This window comes from Balaenoptera borealis (assembly GCF_965194805.1).
Source record: "Balaenoptera borealis genome assembly, chromosome: 15".
NCBI classification, from domain to species: domain Eukaryota; kingdom Metazoa; phylum Chordata; class Mammalia; order Artiodactyla; family Balaenopteridae; genus Balaenoptera; species Balaenoptera borealis.
Window position 1 is genome coordinate 32,813,683 of NC_138871.1, and position 26,296 is coordinate 32,839,978.

Below are 26,296 nucleotides of genomic sequence, written 5' to 3' on the forward strand. Positions count from 1 at the left end.
ATATGGCAATGCATTCTGCTTTTTCAGTCTCCACATGGTAGCAGGGCAAATGAATGTGCAAACGACTCCTCTTCCTGCCAGCCCCAAAATGAGATAGAACAGAATCACTTCACTTTTATTTCTATTGAAGCGATTCTGGACTACAGCAAGGTCTCATTGTTCATCTCCAAGTGATTCTAAAGGTCACCATGAACAGTCAAGAAGGTAACAGCTAGGCACGACCATGAATCAACAAAGCAAAACCAAAGGGTGACAAACAATGGCACCCTGCTGGAGTTTCATTCTGCTTTCTGGGCATTACTGAGAGGTCACTCCTGGGTTTCAGAATCCATCCACTCCTCGCCATTCCCTCTCCATCCTTTTGCAGGTCACCACCACTGCCTCTCCCCCAGGGCTGCTGCAACCAGCTCTTCACTGGTCTCCCGGTTTCCACTCTGGACCCCCTACAATCCATTCTCCCCCTTGCATCAAGCGCAGTCTTGGTAGAATGTGAATTACATCACGCCCCTCCTCTGCTAACCCTCCACTCCAAGCAGCCTTCCTGTTACACGCAGAGTAACATCCAATCCCTGGTTTACAAGCCCTGCCTTCCTTGGCCCCTGCCCTCCCGTCTCCCATGGCACTTGACTGGCGCTGGCCTCTAACGTCCTCCAACAAGCCACACTCTCTCCAGCCGTGCAGGCTTTGCACGGTTGTTCCTCCCCTGATCTTGACACGGCCAGTTCCTGCGTGTCATTCAGACCTCACCTTCAATGTCACCTCTCCAGTGCCCACCTCTCCAAAGACAGGGCTTTTCTGACCATGCAGGTAGGTATCTATTCTCTTTCTGTCCCACCACCCTACTTTAATTCTTGGTGTAGCACTTAACACTTGGGTGCCGTGAACCTTACAGTGTAGACTCCATGGAGGGACCGTGGCCTCATGGTTCACTGGGGCTTAGCCCGACAAAGAAATGGGATGAATGAATAAATGCTAGCTTTCCCATGTATCAGCCTAAGCTCTTGAGTCCTCTGTGAAGCGAATTTCCTCCTCTGTAAAATGGGAATGAGAACACCTACATCAAAGGGTTATCAGAGGAAATGCATTCAAAACTATTACACATTATGAGGCTCCTGGGAGATGCTAGTTATTATTTCCCAAGTCAAGTCAGTTTCCTTTTTGGTAAAATGGGGATAATATTTGCTTTCTAGGAATCTGTCAAAGATAAAGTAAAGCAGATAATCCAATAAATGTACAAATATTTAGAACAAAGTTTTAAATGTAACAGGCCCTTTCTTCCCTGTGAAGATAGTGGAGGGAAGCTTAAAAACAAAACCCTTCATGCTGGTTTGGAGCACGTAAGACTTTTGGCTACGAACGAGAAGTCTGGGACAGGAACAGGCCCAGAAAGGCAAAAAGTCACAGCTGATCTAACAGAAAACCAGGAAGGGCAGACAGTGACCCATAACTCTGAAATTCTCCTTGTGTCTATAAAATAGAAACGGTTGGAAGAGTCAGGGCCTGTATGAAATCACGCTGTCCCTCTTCTCACAAGTGCCTTCCAGGCTAGTCCTCTAGGCCAGCACAGCTAACAGAAATGTCACACAAACCACATGGGTGATCTTCAGCTTTCTATTAGCCACATTTGTAAAAAGTAGAGAAACGGGTGAGATCAATTTTAATAATATTATCTTATTGAACCCAATAGATCCAGAATGTTATCATTTCAACATGTGATCAATATAAAAACGACTAAAGAGTTATTTCACATTCTGTTTCTCATGCTACATCTTTGAAAATCCTTTCACACGTACAGGATGTGGCATTTCTGACTAGTTACATTTCAAGTGCTCAATAGCCATGTGTGGCTAGGGGCTTCCTTATGGGATAGTGCAGCCCTAGACTTTACTTTTGAGGTGTTCAAGATCTTTTGCTACTGGTGGGTCTGAAAGGGGAGGTCACAAATAATTTTGTAAAGCATGACTCCATTTGTAATCCCACTAAGTTGCCTACTGTTATTCCACAGCTGTAGAAAAGTCCTAGTTGACTCTTCCACTGGCCAGTGAAGAGCCTAAAATAAAATTTATTTTAAGACTTTAAATTATTGGGTTAGCCAAAAAGTTCCTTTGGGTTTTTCCCTAAGATGCTACAGAAAACCCGAACGAACTTTTTGGCCAACCCCATAAATTCCTGTCATGGAAATTCATTTACCTTCTGATCTCCATAGACTCTTTAAGATATGTAAAACTATTTGAAACTGTGCCTGTCTGTCTGTCTGTCTGTCTGTCTATCTACCTGTCCTCTGGAAGTGATAATTAGGAAGCTTACTCATTTAAAATCAAATCACATCCCTTTCCTCTCACCCTGTGTTTCAGGGGAAGATTTATGAGAAGCTGTGTTTCTTCAGGGTGGGACAGTTTGGTCCATGGTTTGCAAAGCTAGAGAATTTCAATAATCAAACTGTTGCCTTTAAAAAATATGAAACTTGGAAATGGGTTAGAACTAAACACATCAGTGGAATGAGCTTAAGGGCGCAAGAAAATTATTATGGAGTAAAGTTACCCAAAAATCATTGTTCTCCTTTGACTCATAAATCAATTATAGAGTCTTGGACTTTTTGGACATAGATCAGTGAGTTTTACAAAGGACAGGCATCAAAGCCTGGCTGTGGAGGACACTCTGAGGATCCAAACAATCGTTTCAGCATTAGCGTTTACAGTAATTTGAGAGCACAGCCACATTGCTGGGTGAAACTGGAGTTTTCACGCAGGCAGGTTAAGTCTTTTGGAAGCCTCCATCCATGTTGCTTATTAGTGGCCTGGTATGGGATGCAGTCATGTGGATTGTTGGCGTGTGTGATGCTAATTACTTGTAAGGCCTAATTTTTGCTAGGAGCTTCTGTTTGGAATCATTAGCAAACACATTTTCAACTTTGGGCCACCAGCAGAGGATCTAGTGCAGAACAAGCTAGTGTAGCTTAAGGGGGTGCAGTGGGGACCATGGGCTGTGGGGAGTTCTCGTTGCTTATTCCTGGTTTGGAGGGGTGCTAACTGTTTACAAGCACAGAAGGTGGCCTCAGTTCTGCGGTTACCTCAGCCATCTCTGGAGGACCACATGGCATCCCCTGGGCCTGTAGACACGGTGGGGCATCGAGGCCATGGCTGCATAAATTCTGGTAAGTTCGTTCCCACCACCAGTGGGAAAATACTCACTCTCCTTTCCATTTCTCTCTGCCTCCATGCCTAAGAAACCCAACCCTGCTTGGTCAGAACTACTTCCCTTGCTAGAAAGAGAAAGGAGGGGAACACTGTCTTGTATAACAACAGGGATGATTCCACAGTGGACTTTCCAGTGGGCCCACTTTTATTAATTATCCCACTAAGGGACATGGATGTCTGTTGTGATGTCTAATTTTCCAGACTCTGTGACATTTAAGAGTTTCCCATTACACATCACCTTGAGTGAGCAGTAGAGAATATGGAAAAGCTTACACAAGATTTTCTCCCATTTAGAGCTTGTATTCAAGTCGGAGTTGCAGAGGCCTTGGCAAGTAGGTACGCCAGGGATTGAGGCCAGTGCCTGGGTGTCAGCGGCCAGGGCCACGCTGTTTAATGGGGTGACCCAATCCAGATGTTGGGGGGATGCAGGAATGCACAAAGGTGATGAAAGCTAGTGGAGTGAGTGTCCCCAGAGCTAACTCTGCCGTCACTGTGGATTCTGAACATAACTCTGTCCTCGATGGTCTTAGCCAAAAGAAAAAATGGAAAAACACTAAAACATGAAACAAGTGTCACAAGAATGAACTTATAAAGTGAGACTAGTGAAGTCAGAGAGTTGTTTTTCTCTCAAACTTTCTATTTCAAACAATTAAAAGGAAAAGTCAAAGTTATTAATAAATGGCAATACCAAAAATTATGAATTGCAATTATAATGAAAGTTTGTTCGAATAACCCTTAAAGTTTGTCTGAAGATGCCCCTAGAAGACAGTGTGAACCCTCTCTCTTTATTAAAGACAGGGGTTTTTTTTTGAGACATCTTTGCCCACTACTGAAATGTGGTTGCCTATGAAGGGAACATGATAAAAGTTTACAAACAGCTGTGAACACCTGGGGGTTACAGAAAAAGTCATAATCCCTAGCACAAGAAAATAAATTGAGCCATGTCCTCAGTGCTGTGAGGGAAAGTAAAAAGAAAAAAAAAAAGGAGCCATAGTCCCTTTCCGCAAATCATTTACGGCTTACTCAGGGAGTGAAACATCGGTATTGGCTTTAAATTAAAATGGTGTGAAATTTTGTGGCAGTAGCTGTGAGCACAGGAGGAGGGAGGGGCCAGACAATGAGCAAGAATCAGGGGAGAGTCTCGGAAGGCTGAGGGCTGGGTACCCGAAAGATGTGAGCAGACAAAAGGGTGGAGAAGGCAGAGTTGGGAGGTGGGGTATGACTGCTTTCCTCTCCCCCACTCCATTGTCAGCCTAGGCCTCCTCTCGCAGCTCCTCTCATCTGGGCCTTCACACATGCTGTTCCTTCCAACCAAAAGGCCTTTGCCTCACTTCGCCAGGAACGCTCATCCTTTAGGTCTCAGCCCAATGGTCTCTTCTTTTCAAAGTCTTCCCTGGTCCCCTAGTCTGGGTTAAATCTCCTTGCTCCATGTTCTCATGGAACCTCAAATGCTCCCCATACTTCCATACCACTTATTACATTAAGTTCTAGTTTAGGGCTTTTCTGACTACTCTGATGTACACCCCACAAAGGCAGGGGCTTTGCTTCATTCATGCTAAGTCCCCCCTGTTGCTTAGCGTGGTACCTGAGGTAGGGTAGGAGCTCAAGACCTATTTGCTGAATGCGTGGGTGTACTCCATCTTAGACACAGTGTTGGTGGTAAAGGGGGAGGTAGGCAGATGTGGAATCAGGGAGAGAAAATATGAGGTAACTTGGGAACACAGCTCACTGCATGGGAGGGCAGGTCACTGTGGGAGGGCAATCGGCAGGTACGTCATCTTGGGCAGGGTATAAAAATGGAACAGTGTTGGGAGGTGGGAGAAGGTAGGAGGACAAGAAAGAAGGAGATTGGGTGGCGGGGACCAGCTCTACCTTCCAAAATTCGGCCTGGTTTACCTTTTCTTTAAGAGATCAAGCCCAGTCGTGACCCCCACCCTCTTCTCCTGGCCTGGGGTGAGGACTCAAGGAGAGCCAGGCAGTGTAGGGCTGGTGGGTTCTGGTCTTGCCACTTCCACTAATTCCCTTTGTGACCTTGAATGGAGCAAGGGTCTTCTTATGAGAGCATTAATCTTCCTAATATGAAAATAGGACATAAGTAAGGTAGTGATGGGGAGCAACTGAGAAAATGTACTTGGGAGTGTTTAGAGGTCTCTCCATCACCTTTCTGGACCTCAATTTCCTCACCTTGAACATGAAAGGACTGGGATCATGAGGAATCCCCAATCCGTTCCTGAGACTGAGGGTCAGGTTGAGGTGGGGTGGTCATGGGGATGGCGGGAGAAGACGGGTGTGCGTGTGGATGTCTACAGCAGGCTGGCGCTCCTCCATACTGTGAATTCTGGAAGGCGATCTCCTAAGTCAGATTCTGCCATCTAAGACTCAACCCAACAATTTCGGGCCAGAACAGAACTCCCCACCAGCCTGGGTTAGAATCAATCTCAATTGGGGTCTATTGGAGAGCTGTAGATTCCCTAGAGATGATCTTTTCCAATGCCCTCAGCTGGAGGAGCAGGCCCATGGCAGCCAAGTGGCTAGACATAAACATCACATTGGAACAAAGTAGAAAACTTCCTACAATGTTACACACTTGGGTGAAGTTTTGACCCTAGAACCAAGCCCCACCTCCCTCAATCCTGACTCTGTTTGGAAGGAAAAAAATGAGATCAGAGAATCTCAAGAGGGGTGTCTTTATTACCCAGCCCTGCCTTGTTCCGCCCCTAGTATTTAATTCTCCTCTGTTTGCTCTTTGCAACTTGATACCAGATCTTGACCTTCTGTTGCTGCAGCTGTTTGGGAGATGAGGCTATTCAAAGGTGAGAGTCATCAGCTAAGCTATAAAATGGTGGTGATGATGAGTATGGAAGTGTGTATGGGTGCGGAAAAAGAGGGTTAGATTATGGGGGATTGGAAGAGGAGGGAGAGACTTCAACCACATCAGTTGCCTTCACATCTACTCATTTAATGAGACCTCCTCCTGGGAGCAGGAAGTGGTGCAAAAAAAAAAACCCCAAAAAACTCAAGATGGTATATTTTGCAGCATCAATTTTGGGTTTAACTTCTCTGAAAAAAGTTAACTTTGCAGGTTTTGGGTACAGTTTGGTTTCTGCTGTGGACAGAGGATGTCTTGAACGTTTTCTGTTGTAAATTCAGGCAAGTAAGCCAAGAATTCTAAGTCCTCATGTTCCTCTCCAATGAGACAGTGAAGGAGAGATTTCCAAGGGTGAGAACTGAATAAATACTACTGAGAATTCAAACATCCAGGGAAGGGGCTCTGACAAAATAAATCACACCCTCTAGGAGCATTTCCTACGATTTGCTTTTTTTCCCTTTATCTTAAATGATCTATTCGTACAAAAGTTTATGTAAGGACAGAAGTCAGTGGCTAGCAAATGGGACTTTCTCTCCAGATCTGTTGGGGACTTACAGCCTGGTGTCAGGCACCAATAGACATTTTGAAGATCCCTGTTTACTCAAAGTATAAACCAATATATTCTATGCAAACCTTTTTTTCCCTACGTTTAGATAGAAATGTTTACTTTTCCAGCGGTTCTGTGAATTGAATTAAAGAGCAGAGTGACTAAGAAAAGACTCAATATAAAGCTTATTATCTATTGTGCAAGAATGAACTGACCTTCACATATAGATTTTAATACAATAACTTGATTCTTTTGGTCACTGCTGATTTAAATATGAGAGATGAGTTCTGAGAAGAAGTTTTCCACACATGTTGGGATCTAACTAAACTTCTCTGAAATCAATTGCAGTTTTCAGGGGAAAGAAGGGAAGAAAATGAACTCCCATCTGTTTGAATTATTTACACTCATCATTTTATTTCATCCTGACAACACCTACAAAAGTAGGGATTACTGGATCACTTTGACTCATGAGGAAACTGAAGCTCAGTGAGTTAATGATTAATGTAACGGAGGCCACCGGGCAGCACTGGGAATTTAACTTGGGTCTCTCAAGGTGAAAACGATCCCTCTCTTTCTCCATGTCATGCTGCAACCAGTTTCAGAGAGTGCCACCTTCATCTATGTCTTTTTATTCCTGATGTCACCATTTACATTCAAGCCTCCTGATCCATGCTTGGACCGTTACCATAGCCCATTAACGATTTACCAACACATCACATCCATAGAGTTCTTGAGCTTGGTAGAACCTGGCTATTCTGCAAGACAAAGATGCCTATGGCCAATTTTTCTATATACATTAAAAACAATTGAAAACTCTATTAATATCTAGTCAAACCAGACCTTTGCAAAACTTCTGAGAAAATCTGTGTGAGATTAAATGTCTTAAAATACAATATAATTTGGCACTCTAGGGGCTTCCCTGGTGGCGCAGTGGTTAAGAATCGGTCTGCCAATGCAGGGGACACGGGTTCGATCCCTGGTCCGGGAAGATCCCACATGCTGTGGAGCAACTAAGCCCGTGTACCACAGCTACTGAGCCTGTGCTCTAGAGATCGTGAGCCACAACTACTGAGCCCACGTGCCAAAACTCCAGAAGCCCGGGCGCCTGAGCCCGTGCTCTGCAACAAGAGAAGCCACCACAATGAGAAGCCCGTGCACCGCAAAGAAGAGTAGCTCCCACTCACCGCAACTAGAGAAAGCCCGTGCACATCAACAAAGACCCAACACAGCCAAAAATAAATAAATAAATTTTTAAAAAAATACCTTGAATTTGGCACTCTAATATTTATCCCAGATGAAGATTAGCTCAAAATGGCTATAGTCTAAATTTTTTAGTCTGATCATCAGGGTGGTAAAATCTCATCCTTGTTCCCCCTCCAGCCTTATGAGGTACACTCATCCCTTGCACTCCGTCCTGAGATGTCTCCTTTCACTCCACAGGTTGGCCTTTATGGGCTGCAAGCTGGTCCTGGAAACCTGCTACCTTGACGTTTCTACATCCTGTCTGTTGACTAAGTCCCGACTTCCCTCCAAAGCCCAATTCAAGTCCTACCAGTCCTGGAGAAGGTATCCTATCCTCTCAGGCTGCCAGCGATTGCCCTTCCTCTGTGGCTCTCATTCCCTTCAGCTCTCTCTCGGTCTACCCCGGGAACTACCTTGACCGCCATCTCTTCTATCTCCTCAACTAGCTGTCTGTTCTTTGAGGTCTTGTGCTTGTCTGCCTTTTCCATGGGGCCCTTCCCAGCACGTCAGCAGTATTTGCTGATAAGGAGCATACTTAATAAGTTGAGTAAACATTTCCTGCTCTTGGGTTTGCTCTGCTCATTTTATTTTTGCCGATCAGTGTTGTCAGAACAGAGGAGTTTACTAGAGATGCTGTGAAGAAAATTCAGAGGAAAACTGATGTGAGGAGTCTCAAAGGCAAAAGGTTTTTCTGTGAAAGGGAAATAACTGGTAAGAGCTGCAGGATCAGGTGAACTTTCCACAGAATGTCAACCAACCGACCATGTGTATTCTGGATGCTGGGACTTGCCCAAGTCATCAATTTTCACCATGTTGTTGGGGGGTGTCTTAGAATGCGCTGATATGTATGCAGTTGGATCTGTTGTTTCACCAACAAGCAGTTCAAATAGGGATGTTCACGTCTTTACACAGACACCCATGTGCTTTAAAATTGCCAGTATTCAAGAAAGAATGTCTTAGCACAGATAAAACAGTGGCTTTAATGATTTTAATTGCCTAGTAATTTGAAAAATTGTTTCCCCCTTATGCTTATAGGGATAACATTAAATGAAAGAATTAGCCACTAAGTTATATACATGTATGATTACAAGTGAATAAAGAATAATAATACAGGGTAAAGACTCTATTAACTATGTAAATGCTTTTTTAGTGAGTACAAGAAATGGTGAAAGGATGTTACGAGGAATGGCAAAATTGGGGCAACCCATTGGATGGGGCAATATTTTCAGAGGTATCTAAAGCAATCCTTGGGAGGAAATGAATTGCTTTCTATTTTCAAATGATGGGGGTCATCACTAGCTCACATGGTGCCTTTGTGTGAATCAGGAAAAGGTACCCCTTTCTGAGGTAGGATGCATGCCTGTCCCAGGGAGGTTGACCTGCCCAGTGGTGTTCAGGGTGGACCTCTGTCACAGGGCATGGCCTGCACATCTAGGTGCCTGTGTGCCCAGCAAACAATTCCCACTCTTAAGTAGCCAGTTATAACCTGGTATAAAACTAGTTTATTGGTACTTGTTAGATATTAGGGTATTAACTTATTGGAGAAGTGGGAGGCCTCCATTAACAAAACAAAACAAAACAAAACAAGAATAAAACAAAATTTCCCAAAGCAGTTAGCACTGCTCTTTAGGTGTCATGGGTAGAGAAGATCATTATTTCCATTCTGCCACCAAGGAATAAAACATACAGCGATATAGTCAAGGGACCAACAGTGGGTTCTCTTGGGGGTGGAGTTTTGAAGTGAATTGCATGTAACATTGCATCCCAAATTACCATGTTTCTTGCATGAAGTGGAGACACCCACCCTGGAACTGAAGAAAGTGCTGATGCATGGGAGGGATGGGATTCCAAAGGTGGGGCTGGTTTCCTCTCCTCACTTTACCTTCACCTGTCCCACTCAGCTAGCCTATCACAGGGAAGACAGAGGCCATTGAATGGGTGCCTCAGCTTCCTGCCCTCTCACCCATACCTGAGAGCCCATCTTGGGCTCTGCCCCCCAGATCACTAAGGAAGAGTGGCATTTCCTAGGCTGTAGGTCATCTAAGTCCTCCTAGGGGCTCCTGCCCTCCATCAATGAGCTCTTCAGCCTCTTCCCCTCCTGGGCTTCTGTCATGAGCACTTAATCATTCTCAAGCCCTTCATCCTAACCAAACAAAGAGCTTCTTTCAACTCCAGCTCTCCTCCAGCTACCGCTTTGGCTCTCCCTTCCCATTTTCCACTAAGCTTCACTCCTGCCCCCATCATTGCACTGAACCCAGGTCACCAAGGCCACGAGGACCTTGTTACTGCTAATCTAATTAGAGGACTTGTCAGCTTGCATCTAAATTTCCCATACTTGACCCCGTTGACCCCACCCTCCTCCGTGATGTACCATCTTCCCTTGGCTTCCATGACCCCAGACTCTCCTGTCACACCTGCTCTTTCTCTGGCTGGTCCTTCTTAGTTTCCTTCTTCTTCTCCTCTTTCTTTCCCCACCTAAACTCAAAGGATGTGACCCTAGGGGTTCAACACTTAACCTATTTCCCTTCTCTCTCTCCATACTCTCCCTGGGCTCTGCATCTATTCACACTGGTCTCAACCACCATGCTGATGATGCCCAAATCTTTGTCTCCAGCTCAGAACTCTCACTAGAGCAAAACTGCCTCCTGCACAGATTGGGTGATACAAGTGGGCATCTAGGTACTGCAGGTGCCCACCCTGCACGTATATGACTCTGAGAGTGAGCAGCTCCTGAAAGTTTGTGCTCTAGATGCTCCGTGGTACCTCAAACTCGATAAGTTAAAAAGCTAAGTCCTCATCTTCCCTCCCAAAGCTCTTCCTGTGCCCCCATCCTGGTGAACGATGTCACAGTCGGCTCAGATCAAAATGTGGAGGTCCTCCTTGACAGCCCCCTCTCTCATCCTCTACGCCAGCCAGTTACCAAATCCAGTCATTCTGTTTCCACAACCTCTCCTGAATCCAGACTCTTTCCTCCTCCTGCCACTGCCTCTGGTCAGGATGCCACCATCTCCACGCTGCAGCCAGCATGACTTTTCTAAAACACAACCTGACCACAACTCTGCCTAAAACACTTGGTGGTGATTCTCCATTGTCCCCAGAGTGGGCTCCACGACCAGCATCCATGCTGTTCCCTCTCCCCGCTCCTCCGCTGGCTGCCTCGCACTGCCTCCACCAAGCCCCGCTCCTCATGTCCCCCAAGGGAGCCACAGGCCACCTCCAGATCCTTGCTCAAGCTTCCCTCTCACAGAAGAGCCTCCCTCCACTACTCTCCTCTGGTCTCAGCCTAAATGCCACTTCTAGAAGTCAGTTTTAACACCAAGGCTGGTGAAATGCCCTTCCTGGGCATACTCCTCCCCACCTCTCACATTCACCACAGAGCCTTTCACACAGGGTGGTGTTTGGGGCCTTAACAGTTTGTCCCTGCTTCTCAAGGGAAGGGACACAGCTTACTAATCGATGAACAGCCAGCACAAACTCAGTGCTCGTCTCATAGAAAGTGTTCAGCAAGTATCTGTTGAATGCATGAAGGATTTAAGGAATTCTGAGTGTGGACTTCAAATCTGATTGTCCTGAATTAAGCCCTAGATCTGTCCCTTCCCAACTGTGTGTCCTTGGGAAAGTTAATAACCTCCCCTGAGTCTCAGTTTCTGCTCTGTAAAATGGATTTGTTCTTGTGAATGGATTTGTGCTTCTATAAGCATCTGCAATCAATACAATGCTTGATGCTCTCTTCTCTTTCAACTCATACGCTGAACTCCAGGAAGCCAGAATTAAGTCCTATTCTAGTTGGCATCCCTGGTGCCCAGCCCAGCGATGGGTTCTTAGCGGGGGCACAATAGATGAAATTTGATGAAAGGATGTTTGAGGGAAGGCAGCCAAGGCAAAGAAGGAAGAAGGAAGAGGTAATGCAGGGAATGTGGAGAAGGGAGAAAAGAGAGAGAAACAGAGTGTAGACACTCTCTCTGAGTCTGCTTATGTTTTCAGGAGGCTCATCTGCTTTCGAAGGAGTGGGCTGAGGATGCTCTCTCCCCTTGGAGATAACCTGCCCGGATCATTCTCGCCTCTGCGGCAGTAGGGAGCCACAGGGACCCATGTGACCGGCTCAGCTCCCTTATTGGAAACAGCTGTGCAGACGGCAGCCCTGGGGCTGGAGTTCGGGTAGCGGATTTCACAACCTCCAGGGCTGTGCTTCAGATGAGTTTCAAACGTTGTTTATGTACATCTACGTGTGTGCTTCCTGGGTCTCTTCTGATTGCCATGAGGCCCAGCCTTGCAAAACAAGCTCAGAGTGTGCCTTAGTATTTTGTTCTTGCTGATAGTCATGGAATGTACCAGCCCCCCAATGCCAGATCTGGGAGAAACAAAGGAGCTGAAAACAAAGAAGACATCCAACCCCAGTGGCTCCTCCCAGAGCACATGAAGGGGGTGGGGCATTAAAGCTGGGGAGGGTTTAGGCGGGTTGATATTTTGACGGAATTCCATCCAGAAAAGACATACGAGGCAGAGTTATATTTTCTCTTTTCCATCCTCTTTACCCAAGCAGTAACAATATTGTAGCAGGCAGGATCTATGTTTACCGTCTTCCAGAGAAGAAAGGGACTGCTGTGAGCACATGAAGATTGTAATCATCCATTTCCCTTATGCCTATGAGACACAGGCATAGAGTTTTTGAAGGGATGTGGAGAGTTGCCTTCAAATTGTTCCAGGAAGGAAAGAAAAGATGTTGCCTGGGATGAGAAATAGGGAATTGGACCAGATCACTGATTCTCAACTCCAGTTGCACATTAGAATGACCTGGGGAGCTTTTAAAATCCCAGTATCCAGACTTCATCACAGACAAATTAAATAGAACCTCTGGGGTGGGACCCTGGCATCAGGGCTTTAAAGTTCCCCAGGTGATCACAAGGTGCACGTTGGAAATCACCGGATTCCGTGAACTCTGATCTCTGAAGCTCCCTTACATTTCTGGGTTTGAAATTAGTAATCTAGGAACAAAACTGTCTGCAGCTGGCAAGATTTCTCTACAATTGGTTGGGACTTAATATTTAGGCTTCAGCTAGAGTAGTCACCAATCATGTCAATAGGTGTTCTGTGGAGAAACATAGGAAAGTAGTGGTCGGTGGTCAAATAAGCACAGAAATGTTGACTTCGAATCCCAAGCAGTCAGGGTTAGAGGGATTTTGATGGACATCTCGTTCCATTTATCTCACTGGTTTCCCCAGACCAGCAGCATCAGCATCACCTGGGAGCTTGTTAGAAATGCTAGTTCCCAGGCCCCACCCCAGACCTGCTAAGTCAGAAACTGTGAGAGTGAGATCCAGCTACCTGGGTTTTAACAAAACTTCTGGGTGATTCTGTGCTCAAGTTGGAGAACCAGTGATCTGCTGCAGGAATCCTCTACTATATCCTGGCCCAGTGGTTTAACTGATTTTATCCCTGTTTGGTAACATGGAGCAAGCCCAGTCATCCCTGGGGAAGCCCATTTGTTGTTGAAATTCGTCCTTCAATTCTTTAGATGAAATATGCTTCACTGTAACTTCTACGTGTGGCTCTAGTTCTGTCTTCTGGGATGACCCAGAGTAAATCCAAGTCATGTTCTGTACTTCAAAGGCTTTAAGATAATGTTCCAGGGCTTCTGGTTTAATATATGTCTGATAGCTCCTGAGGGCACTTCTCCCAAATTTACAATAAAAAGACACAGGAAGATACAGAAAAGGTGCCAACTCACATTACCACCCAAAAGTAAGACTGAGGGAATAGAAGTAGTAGAAAATTTTTGTGAAAATTTATGTCATCCTGGAGTAGAGAAGACTGTTGTAAGTTTGACACCAAAGGCAGAAATTATAAAGATTCATAGATTTAACTATAAAATTATAGGTAACTTCAATATATTTTTAAAAACTTAAAAAGTATATGACAAGCTAGAAAAACTTTGCATATGTATATGTATATTATATATATATATATATATATATAATGTTAGACTTTAAGTTTCATGACGTGAGCATCATATACTTAATGTATAGCACAGGGTCTGACATAAACTGGGTCCTCAAAGCATTTGACTAATGAATGAATGAAGATGAGTTAAGCAAATGGCCATATAAAAATCAATGCTAGGGACTTCCCTGGTGGTGCAGTGGTTAAGGATCTGCCTTCCAATGAAGGGGACGAGGGTTCAATCCCTGACCAGGGAACTAGATCCCACATGCATGCTGCAACTAAGAGTTCGCATGCCGGAACTAAGACCCGGAGCAACCAAAAAAAAAAAAAAAACAAAAAATCAAAAAAAAATCAATGCTAAAATATACAGTAGAAAAATGGGCTGAGGGCATATATAGGCAATTGACAAAAGGGAAAATAAATATTTGAAAAAAATGTTTCACTTCAATAACAGAAAATGCAAATTAAATTAGCACCTATCAAATAGCTAAGTTTAATAATGTTAATGGGAGATGGGTTTTTCATTGATGCTGACTCTAGGATTAATTCACACAGTGTTTCAGGCAATAACGAAGAATGAGGCCAATCTGGCCTCGTTATCAAAGCTTTAAAATTTCTCATGTTGGTCAATCCAGCAGATAGCTGCATGCCTAATCCCAAGGAAACATTCATGAATGTGCACAATGATTTGGCAACAAGCGTACCGATTACAGCTTCATTTATAAAAATAAACACTTGGAAATAAATATCCAAAAAGAGAAGATAGGGCGAAATATTATGTCACAGATTGACAAAGGAATATGACACAGCCATTAAAATGATATTATATAATGATATGAATGGCATAGAAAGATTATTCCTCAAACATGGTTAAGTGATTAAAGATAGTTTATAAAAGGGGTGCATAATGTGATGACCAAGAAATGACCGAGTGAAAAAGCTCTCAGGGTCCTTTAAATCTCCTTCCTCAGACTGAACATTCCTAATTCCTTCCGCCATTTCTCCTTGAATGGTGAGCAAACTTTCTAAAGTCAGAGTGGCCCTGGTGTGTAGGAAGCCTTGGGGAGCATCCTGGAAAATGCTCATGGGATACAGGTTCTAATTTCCAGACTTTCTTGGTAAGTCTCTGTGAATATGCCCTGCTTTGGCAACGCCCCCTTTAAAGCCCAGGTCCGGACAGCACCTTTTTGTGTTTACAGGGATACTGCAGGGACAATGAACAATCTTACCAAGGTGACAGTTCACTCGGTAGAGATGATGGGAAAGACATTCCAAGCAGAGAAACTAGAATATGCAAAGGAACAGAGACACAAAAGATTCTGGCACGTTCAGGGAATGGTGAGCAATTCTAGGTGGCTGGAAACCTATTTGGAGTGATGGGGGAACCTGGAGGGAGTAGCAGATGAAATGATAAGGGAAGCCTTTCTAAATCAAGCTAAGGATTTGGGTCTCCTTCCTAGTCTTTGCCAGTCTGAAGCCTTGGGATGTTACACTGAGATCCGTGTTTTAGAAAGAGCACAACAGTGGCTATATACTGGAACCCGGGGGATGGTTTAAGCAAAGGATACCATACGCTTAGTGAACGCTTTAAATTTTAGGATCGGATGTGTTGCTGGTTTGCTTTTTAAGTGGCTTCTTCTGGTACTTTCTCTTTTATGTTTGCTCAGGATCTCTTGGTGGGCTCCAACAAACAATAGGACTGTGAGCCCACCCCAGGCAGAAAGAGGAAGATGGGTGGTGGTGGACAGAAAGCATTCATGTCTCCTGCTGTCATCCCATTCATGTTTCCCCTGACCCTGGGCTTGGACAGCTCCCAGGAGCTGGGCACCAATCCCAGGGAAGGATGTGGCTCTGGGCTCAGGCCTCCTGGAGCCCTTTGCTCTACAGTGGAGGCTGGAAGCTCTCAGCTTTTCCAGCAGCCTCAGAGGCTCTACCGGTGAGCCCGTGTCTGCCTCTGTAGGGCTAGGGTGGGTTCATTGGGGGAAGGATGGAGCAGACAGGAACTGAGAAGGAAGAATTGCCAGGTTCCTGTGAGGTCAACATATGTTTGAAACAAATCAGAATGAGAATGTAATTAGGTGATGTTTGTTTTTGTTTTTGTTTTAAAGGGAAAATTCAGAACCTGTGACTCGTGTTCACGAGCACATGCCTGGATGCAGTCATTTTGAGTTTATGGAAAATGTGGTCAGCCCCATAAATCAGTGCTGAGGAATTCTTACAGACTTATCCCCGTGCAAGGAAGTCAGGTCTGTAGCGAGTCTCCTAAGATTATGCAAAACAATACAGAGTAAGCATGTAATAATAAGCTACAGTATAGTCTTCTCTACTCCTGGAATTCTTTCCTGAGTTGCCATGAGGAAGCTGTGAATTTCTGTTCCTACCTAATCTGTGACCTTTCTTGTGTAACTCCATGTGTACGCCTAGATGTCTGTGGCTGTCACCATGACTACAAGGACACAGTTCTCTGCAACTATTCTTGCATGTGTCTTAAACATGTTAGCAGGATTTCTATACAGAAAGCCCATTTAAAAGTAGGCTGAACAATCATAACTTGCAACACCGCTGAGAATACAGTCAAATGTATCCTAATTCTCAGCCCGCCTGTCCTTCGCACCTATTATGTGGTGTGATTGGGAAATGAAAATTCAAGGAGGAATCGTATTTCTCAAAAGCACACAAAACATCTTCAAATGTGAAATACAAACTTTCATTCAGAATTAGTAAATAATAGATTCAATCTAGGTGTGACTCACTAGACGAAATTCCATCCATTTTCATTTCATTGTTGTTGGATTTATCCCATCAGCCTTTTGCCCTCAAACAGTTTTGGTTCTTCTATCTTATATACCATAATATTTCTCTCTATCCTTCTTCTTTCCTACACTCCCTTCTCTGCTTGACCCAGTTTAGAAATTTGTTTCTGCCAAACTGGTCAGCGGAGAATGGAATGTTAACAAATTTGAGTGATGTTTTTCAGTTGCTCTGAGAAGAACGGGCTTGTTCACTGGACTAGCATGTTCTATCACAAAAAATAGTACTGCTGAACCCGAATTTGGGGATCCTATTTTTTTTTTTTTTTAATCTGTTAGGTGAGTCTCATGCAGGCTAAAAAAAAATTCTTAATTTTCCACAGAAACCATATGCATAACTTATAAGGCCAGATACCACCCTGAGTACAAAGTTGATGGCCTAGGCTCATTGTTAGCTGTAGAGTTTGTACTTTCAAATCTGCTATGGCAAAATGTGTTCTTGTTGACATCCACAGACAAAATACAAATTCCACGTGTCATGAGGGCCAAGCTGGCCCAGCGCTTATATGGCCTGGGGCTTTTTTTTTAATGTCATTCTTGCCTGTTGTCCCTGCCACAAACTGGAGCAGGAATAGCTAATTGGCAGCAGCCTGCACAGGCTATGAAACTTTAGACCAAATCCCCTCATCCATAAGCCACCCACTGTCACCTGTCACCAGGTGCAAAGGAAGGGGGGCCTGCCTAACTGGCTCTGCTCTCGTGTTTTATTAGTTGTGCCATGTTGCAGAGTGGGCAGGGTAAACATGTGGGTATATCTGACACACATCAATTGCAATATAGTTTGAAGCTTTGCATCGACCCTTCACAGACAGTAGAAAAGCACAAAGTAAATAATCCTAATAATATATGCCCTGACTAAGCATTACTAAGTGTTCAAACGTTAGGCCACATGCTTTACAAACATTACCTTCTCCAACCAGCCACACTGTGAAGTAGTTATTACCAACTACTTCATAAAGATGAAATTCAGAGAGATCACGTGACTTGCCTGGAGTTTTCCAGGCAGGAAGGAGGCAAGATTCAAACCCAACTCTACCTGGTTTGAAAGGAGCCCCAAATTAGACACCTTGATTTTGCTTTTGGGTTCACGTGCTTGATTCCCGGAGCAGCGGATGCAAGACGCAGGTCGCGGGTAGTTGAGGGAGAATTTGGTCCCCAGCTTTGCTCTGTAGATTTTATGAAAGAGAGACTAACTCTTCCCGGAAGACATAGCAATGGTGTGATTACAGCAGAATTGAGTTTGTTTCCAGCATTGTTACTATCCGAACAGAACACAATATTCAGCTTGTCTTGTCCTCTGTTTCCTCACTTACAAAATGAGTACTTGGGCTAGATGGTTTCTAAGGCCTCTGATGCCTCCTCCCTTTCTATCTCCTTCTAGTTGAGACATCTGAGCTTGGCCCTGACAGGTTCAGGGCAAACCCTCACCAGGGTGGAAGGTCCTCCTGTGATCCTGGACCAGTTGGGCCCAATGCCTGCTGGAAGATGGGGGAGTTTTCTGTGGCCCCTATTCCCTCGCTCCATCCTGTGGCCCTGGCGTCCTGCTTGTCACCACTGGCCACTGTGGCTGAGGAACAGCAGGCCCCTCCCCTGGAGCTACCTGAGGAAGAGCCAGTCCTGCTTTATTCACACACTGTACCTGTAAACTCAGAAGCTCAAGTCCTAGGACATTAAAGCTAAGCTATTTCTGTCAAAATCCTTTTCAAAAAAGCAAGTCGAAACTCAAGGTCTTGTAAAAACCCAAGTTTTGAAAATTAGTGTCTGATTTGTCACAACATGAAATCATAGCTGGATTCCTACATCTGGAGTTATTCTAGCTCCACAGTCAGAGAGAGGGAGAGAGAGAGTGCAAAAAGAACGCGTGTGTGCGACACCGTTAATGAATCCTACCGTGTCTCCTGGCTGTGGACGCATCACGGACACACGATCGTAGCCTTTCCTTAGTAGGACCCACAGGGCATCCAGTTTTCCCTGAAATAAAACAAATGCACCAAGATTACATCTGAAATCAGACCAGGGGCCAGCACAGACAGGCAGAAACTTCCATGCTTCTTAAGTCATGTGAACCACACTTCACCAGCAATGCAGTTGCCATAGGATGTGACTCTCTAGTCCCTAAGTTCAAAATGTGGGCCTCAGGAATGGAGGAGGAGGAGAGACACATCCCAGAGGACCCTGATGCTCGGGCAGGAGACATCTGCGACTTTAGTGCAGCCTCAGATTTGCAGACACGGAGGATTCATTCAGGCTCTCAGCTTTTGCCCTCATCATATTCCCGGGCAACTCCTCACACCGCAAGTCAATCTTTTCAACTTGCACTAAAGTTTTTTCTTCCCACTTAGTGTCCAGAGTTTACAAATGAAACAGTGAGGACAGATTCAGGCAGGAAAGTGACTAAATAGAAGCATGGACAGGGTGAGACCAATGAAAGGCCCCTGGGGCACAGATCCATGGCTGTCCCTATGATGGGCTCTGGAATCCCAGGCTCGACGGACAAATGACCAAAGATCATGGATCACCACAAATCACAACCCCCTTTGGAGTTGTAGGTGATTGGTTGAATCTGGAAGGAGGGAGCCTATGAGTGCTAAAGTTTTCACAGCATGTGGCAAAGGCAGTCTAACGTTCTAGTTCCCTAGACATGCTGAGCAGAGGCTGGTTTCTGCCACTGCAAACACTAATAGAAGAAAAAAAAAGACATTTATTTAGCCTTGCTTTTCTTATTATTACTATTTTTTAATTTTTTGGCTGCATTGGGTCTTCATTGCTGTGGGTGGGCTTTCTCTAGTTGCCAAGAACAGGGGCTACTCTTCATTGTGGTGCACCGGCTTCTCAGTGCGGTGGCTTCTCTTGTTGCAGAGCACGGGCTCTAGGGGTGCAGGCTTCAGTAGTTGTGGCACATAGGCTCAGTAGTTGCGGTGCACGGGCTTAGTTGCTCCACGGCATGTGGGATCTTCCTGGACCAGGGCTCGAACCCATGTCCCCTGCACTGGCAGGCGGATTCTTAACAACTGTGCCACCAGGGAAGTCCCAGCTTTGCTCTTATTATTAACCCTGGTTGGTGACTCCATCAACAGGCAGAAGTCACTTTATTTTGTCTTATTTCCCTTCATCACTCTTGTGGTGACCAGGAAAATCTGCTCCCCTCCACCTCCAAAGATGACATCCTACTCTCTAGAACCTGTGAATATGTTCCCTTTCATTGCAAAAAGGACTCTGCAGATGTGACTAAGTTAAGGATCTGGAGGTGGGGACATGATTCTGGATCATCGGGTGGACCCAATCTAACCATATGGGTCTTTAACAGAGGGGGGTAGGAAGGTCAGAGTCAGAGAAGGAGATGGGGCGACAGAAGCAGAGTGAATGTGATCCCATGTGAGAAGGATTCAACCCACTGTTGTTGGCTTTGGGGAGGAGAGGGGGCCATAAGCCAATGAGTGTGGGCAGCTTCTGGAATCTGGAAAAGACATGGAGATGGAGTCTCTCCTAGGGCCTCCAGCAGGAATGAAGCCCTGGCCTCACCTTGGTTTTAGCCCAGTGTGACCCATTTTGGGCTTCCAACCTCCAGAACTGTAAGATAATAAATTTGTGTGGTTTTAAGCCACTAAGTTAGTGGTAATTTGTTATAGCAACAATACGAAACCAATACAGCCCTTGTCACTCCCTGACATAGTCTATGTTTATTTGCTTAGTGTCTGTCTCTGCCATCTGGAATGTGAACTCCATGAAAACAGAGGTGCTATTGGTTTTGTTAACTGCTGTATGCCCAGCCCTTAGGACAGCTTCTCGTGCTCAGTGAATATTTGTTGGACGAATGAATGCATTCAGTGCTACTAAGTGCTGGGCTAGGTGCTTTTCTATGTGTCTGCTCATTTCATTCTCCCAGCAATTCCAAAGGGTTATGGAGAGGGAATCAGAGAGATCAACTAACTTGCCCAAAGGCACACAGTGTGTAAACTGGAGAGGTGTGATTGGACCCCACTCCATGTCTGTCTAATTCCAAAGCTCATATACTTTCTTTCTTAAAATATTTTTTTTAATTGCATCGATTATTTTTTAAATTGAAGTATAGTTGATTTACAATGTTGTGTTAATTTCTACTGTACAGCAAAGTGATTCAGTTATACATATATATACATTCTTTTTAAAAAATATTCTTTTCCATTATGGTTTATCACAGGATATTGAATATAGTTCCCTGCGCAAAGCTCGTATACTTTCTGTTACACCAGTTGCAGGTTCTTGCCTGTGCAGATCCTTTAGAACAGGGTTTCTAAACTGTGGATTGCGACTCTTCAAGCCCTCATGAAAAAATTTTGTGTATTAGGACCAGAATTTTTAACAAATAAAATAAAATAGGAAGGAAAATATTTGAGTTAAGGGCAAATGGTGAGGATAAGTATGCATGGGTGTGTGTATGAGTGTGTGAAGTGAATGCACACTTGTGCACGCATAAGCATATACTGGGCCAACATGTATTTCCTGTTGGGGTCTCAGTCGGGCATGTTTGAAAACACCGATCTGGAAGAGGTCTTTGAAGGATAATGCTGAAAGGCTGGGAGAGTCTAGAAACTTCAAGTTCCTTGCCACAAAGCTTTTGTAGTGGCAGCATCCATTTAAGAATGCCACCTCGAAGACTTGGTGTTTTGAAATTATTTTCTGGTGGGTTTTATTTAGATACAAAAAATGTGCTCTTGAACCTTTATCAACTCTGTTGCTCGAGTTCTTGTGGATTCAACTTTGTCTTGCTAAGTGTAATGTTTCTCATCTCTCTTGGCCAAGTATTTACAAAAACCTCTAAAAATATTTTGAAATGACTTTAGAATGCTGGAAGGACCGCTGCTGGGTTCAGCATGGTTTTCTGCATTAAACCATTTCAAGGATCAGTTAAATGTTTTCCTTTAAGGTTCTTTGGGATAAGCATTTATATTTCAGGATATAACCAGGTGGATTTCCTGGAAGAATGCCTCTTTTTCTTTTTCTTTCCCTTTTTTTGGGGGACTCTGGGAATTTGGCTTTGTAAATTATCCCACCCTCAGTGTTCTGTGCACTGATCACTCAACTCCTTGACAAATGAGGAGCAATGAGATGGGGCTGAAAGAAAAAGTAGCTGTTGAGGAAGTGTATTAATTAACTCAGCAGAAATCTAAAGCTCCATGCAGGGCAAAGGGGCAGAAACCACCTAGATGTGTAACACCAGGAGAAAGCATTGTGTTTCTTTGAGGCAACAGATCATAGAGTGCTATTTAAGCACAAAATGACTGGATTCAGACTGTTTGTATTCTGGGGCTGCCCCTCACCAGCTCTGCTGCAGCCTCGGACAAGCTGTTTCATGTCCTTAAGCCTTACCTTTCTCATCTTTAAAAAAAGAGATAATAATACTGTCTACCCTATAGATTTGTTAAAAGGCTTACAATTAGATATTGAAGTAAGATACTTGTCTCACAGAAAGTATTCATTCAGCCTTATCAACGATGGGGTAAAGTCATTAACATGAAAAATTGGGAGTCTCTGGAGAAAGATGGAAATGAATGTAATGCGGAGTGTAAGAATCCAATAATTTGAACCTTACAAGCATGGATCTACCCGTCCTACATTTGGTGCTCCTCCAACTCCATTCCCCCCCTTTCCCTCTGGCTTCTCTGACAGTGTTTGATGACCCCAACACTCCACCAAAGCTGCTTCGCTAAGGCTGCCCACAGCCTCGCGGCTACCAAACGCCTTGGCCACCTGTGCCCTCATTTTACTTGATTCTTTAGAGCGATCAGATGCTCTGGGCCTCTCCCTCTCTGCCTGCTCCTTCCTTTCTCTCTCATGATCCTTTTCAGCCTCTTCTGCCCCTCCCCTCTGTTTACACATGATGTGCTGGCGTCCCCTTGCTGCCCCCCACTTCTAGTCTCACCCCCAGGCTGAATGCTCACTTTGACTACTCTCACCTGGTCCCATGGGTCAAACTTCCACCTGTCTGCCCATGGCTCACACATTCTATCTTCAGCTTAGTCCTCTCTTGAGCTCCAGATCCAAATACCCACTGAATCTTAGTTGTAATGTAAACGTATCACAGGTATAAAAAAACCAGACATCACATACTGAACAATTTTTCCCCAATCTGCTCCTCCTTTTTCATTCCCTGCCTTGGTCCATGGCACCACTGACATCCAGACGGGCAAGGCGGACACCAGAGAATCATTCTCACCTCCTCTCCCTCTGCCACCCCTTCATATCCAATTTCGACCATGTCTCTCGAATGTTCTCTCTGTCACAGCCCCCCATCACCTCTTCCTGTCCAGCCCTGTCCCACTGTCTCCACGGCTACTGCCTTGGCCTAGGCCCTCATCATCTGTCACTCATCCTGAGAATAGTTTCCTGATTGGTCTTTTACCTCCAGGCTCCCAGTCCTTTCTACTACTTGATTAATAACAGATTTCATGGCTAGCTGGAATGGATGCTTTGCTGTTAAGAAAATAAACCAAGAGACATCTTATTAGCAGTGTGAATTTAGGCAAGTTACCTAACCTCTCTGTGCCTTGATTTTGCCATCTGTAAAACAGGAGGAGTAGTAGCAGTTTCTAATTTTGAGGGTGGTGGTGAGAAATGAAGGAGTGAGTGCAGGAAAGGCCCTTGGGACTGTGCCTGACTTGTGGTACATGCTTCACCCAGGTTAGCCCTTCAGGCAGGTGAGCTGCTATCATGAGTTGTCCTGGCCAAGGTGAGACCAGATAGTTCTGGTTGTACCCTCAGTGTTCTGAGTTCGGAAGGTCCCACGAATGAACCCGAAGTCCCCATTCTGTGTGGCACAGAAAATGATCTGGGTAATCTACCCATCCTATACCTCTTTCTACTCCTATGCCAGGTAGCTTTTTATTCAAGAAGAGCTGAAGTAAGCTTTAGAATAAGAGTGTTTATAACCAAGAAGAGGATAAACATAACTCTCAAAGGTCAAACAGAAGTGCAAAACAAAGGGCCCTATGTTTAATTTTCTGAGAGGAGGCAAAAGCCTGTCATTTCAAGACAGTGGCTACTGGGCTTATTAATAACATCCCTTTAGGGCCACAAGAGCCTCAGGGGATTCTTCCAAGCAGTCCCTGGGCTTTACCCACTCCTCCTGGGGGGGAGCCTTTGAGTTGACTACACTATCTCTCTCAGATCTGAGTGTCCCGAATGCATGCGTCTCTCTTCAAGGTGCATGTCAAGACACTGGTCCTCACTCCCGAAGAGAAATGCTTCTGTGAAGCTCAAAGATTTCCCACCATCCTGGGAACCCTCCACCAGGGTGCATTAGCTGACATTTACATATACCTTTCTTTCATATGAAATTGACACACTTTGACTATAACATGAGAAATGTACCAATTCCAGGCTCCCAAACTCTACCTCAGCCTCAGACAATCAATACCTTTCATTCCACAAAGGCTGGCAAACTGGGAGTTCTATGTCAATGCTCGCTTTTGTTTCTTCCTAAACAAGAAGACTGTGCCAGGGAGGTTTGTGAGGCCCGACACTCAAAGCATCTTGGTGCATGGGGTTTGTGGCTGGGTTTCTTCTTTCTTTCTTTTTTTTTGTGGGGGGATGGAGGGCCAGGCAGCAGCTGTGTCTTCTCTTCTGGTTTGTCTGCCTCAGCTATTTGGAAGTTAGTCAGAGGTTGAGAATGTTGAGGGTAGTTCAACTTAGAGGGCTGTTAGAGACTAACACTAATTTTTTTACACCTTAAAACATATGGTAAATATTGTGACCCATGCTTCCCTTTAAATGAAATAAATTAATGCATAAGTTGGAAACTTTCCTTACATACACACACACAATCACACATGATTAATTTTTTTTCTCTTTTTTCTTTTGGTCTTTGTTTAAAACATGTTCGGAACCGTTCTAAAAAGTAGCCGGGGAGGGACAAAAAAAGTCTGTTGAACATCAACAGCACATCTGACAGCATTTAAGGCTTCGGTGTGTCTTACTAGGCTACATACAGCTTCATTCAGTACCGTTTCACCACTGAATGCTGCTTGATTACAAGGCTGAGGTGCTTAAGGCCGGGGATGACAGGTCCATCTGAAAGAAAATGAACAGAAGGCCACCCACTCCCCGGTACTGCAAGCAGCACAGGCCGGTCTGCCGGGCCAGCCAGGTTCTGGCTTTTGTCCTTCAGCTGTCATTTCTGTCACTGCCAGTCACATGGAGGAGCTACTGGAAAAGGAGAAAAATCATTTCTCTGAAGGCTGCAAGCCTTCCAGCAAACCTGAAAACAGTCCTGGTTTTAATCTTTCTGGTGGTCATACATCTGGGCATTACTTAACTCGCCTGAAACGGTCAGTCCCAATTTAACAAGAAGCACGGGATTGCTGTAAAGCCAGGGGGTGAAAACTGAGCAAAGAAAAATTCAGGCCAAATATCGGAAAATTTCTTGATCATGAGCCTGGAATGAGGAAAGGGTGAAGTGTGGTCAGTGTGGTCAGTGCCTTAAATTAGCCTGGGCGACGGTGGGGAGCAGCCCATTGCGGACTCTTTCTCCCAGTGAGTTCCTGCGGGATGTGCTTAGGCAATGTGCTTCCCTGCTCCTCTGCTCCTCAAATCTGTTTCCTGAAATGCACGAAAGAGCGAGTCAAATGCAACCCGTTTAAAGGTGTATATGATTCTGACCACCTTCACTGGGGAACCAGGACTCTTCCCAGTACCTCCTGAAAGTTTTGCGCTGGGTGGAGGTGTTCTCCCTGTTTATAGTGGGGCAGGTTATCCTTCATGAGCTGCCTGCCCCTATCCACTCTCTGTGTTTCTCTGCCTTCCTTGCTCCATGCCTTGGAAGCCTGACCTTTACAGATGGCATCATCTAGCTTCCCTTTGGTTTGGCCAACAGGTGGCACCAGAGGGAGACGAGAGTTGACAGATGAATGGATAAAGATGTGGTACATATATACCATGGAATCTTCCTCAGCCATGAAAAAGAATGAAATAATGCCATTTGCAGCAACGTGGATGGACCTAGAGATGATCATACTAAGTGAAGTCAGCCAGAGAAAGACAAATATCATATGATATCGCTTATATGTGGAATCTAAAAAAAAATGATATAGATGAACTTATTTACAAAACAGAAATAGACCCACAGACATAGACAACGAACTTATGGTTACCAAAAGGGAAAGGTGGAGGGAGGCAGGGATAAATTAGTAGTTTGGGATTAACAGATACACAGTACTATATATAAAATAGATAACCAACAAGGATCTACTGTACAGCACAGGGAACTATACTCAATATTCTGTAATAACCTATAAGGGAAAAGAATCTGAAAAAGAATATATATATGCATAATAGAATCACTTTGCTGTACAGCAGAAACTGACACAACATTGTAAATCAGCTAAATTTCAATTTAAAAAAGAAGGAGGTAAGAGGGCAAGATGAGGGGCAGGTCGGTGCTTGTTCCTTCTACTCCCTCCCTGAGCCCTGCCTTCATTGGTGGCTGCATTCTTATTTATTTATTATTTATTTATTTATTTATTGGCCATGCCCTGCCACTTGCAGGATCTTAGTTCTCTGACCAGGGGTCGAACCCGCACCCCCTGCAGTGGAAGCATGGAGTCCTAACCACTGGACTGCCAGGGAAATCCCTAGACTGAGGTCAGATTGCCTGACTTGAATTCGAGCTGCCATTTGTGTGTCCTTGGGCAAGTGACTGACCCCTCTCTAT

At 44.6% G+C, this 26,296-nt stretch overlaps 1 protein-coding gene across 1 annotated transcript in view; it reads right to left on the bottom strand.

Moving 5' to 3' along the window:
* The window catches only part of ANTXR1 (ANTXR cell adhesion molecule 1), a 241,630-nt gene that overhangs the window by 37,989 nt on the left and 177,345 nt on the right, over window positions 1–26,296 (bottom strand). Inside the window, exon 17 of the mRNA XM_082356369.1 lies at window positions 18,499–18,579. Coding sequence (XP_082212495.1) covers window positions 18,499–18,579 — 81 coding nt within the window. The remainder of the gene's footprint in view (window positions 1–18,498; window positions 18,580–26,296) is intronic.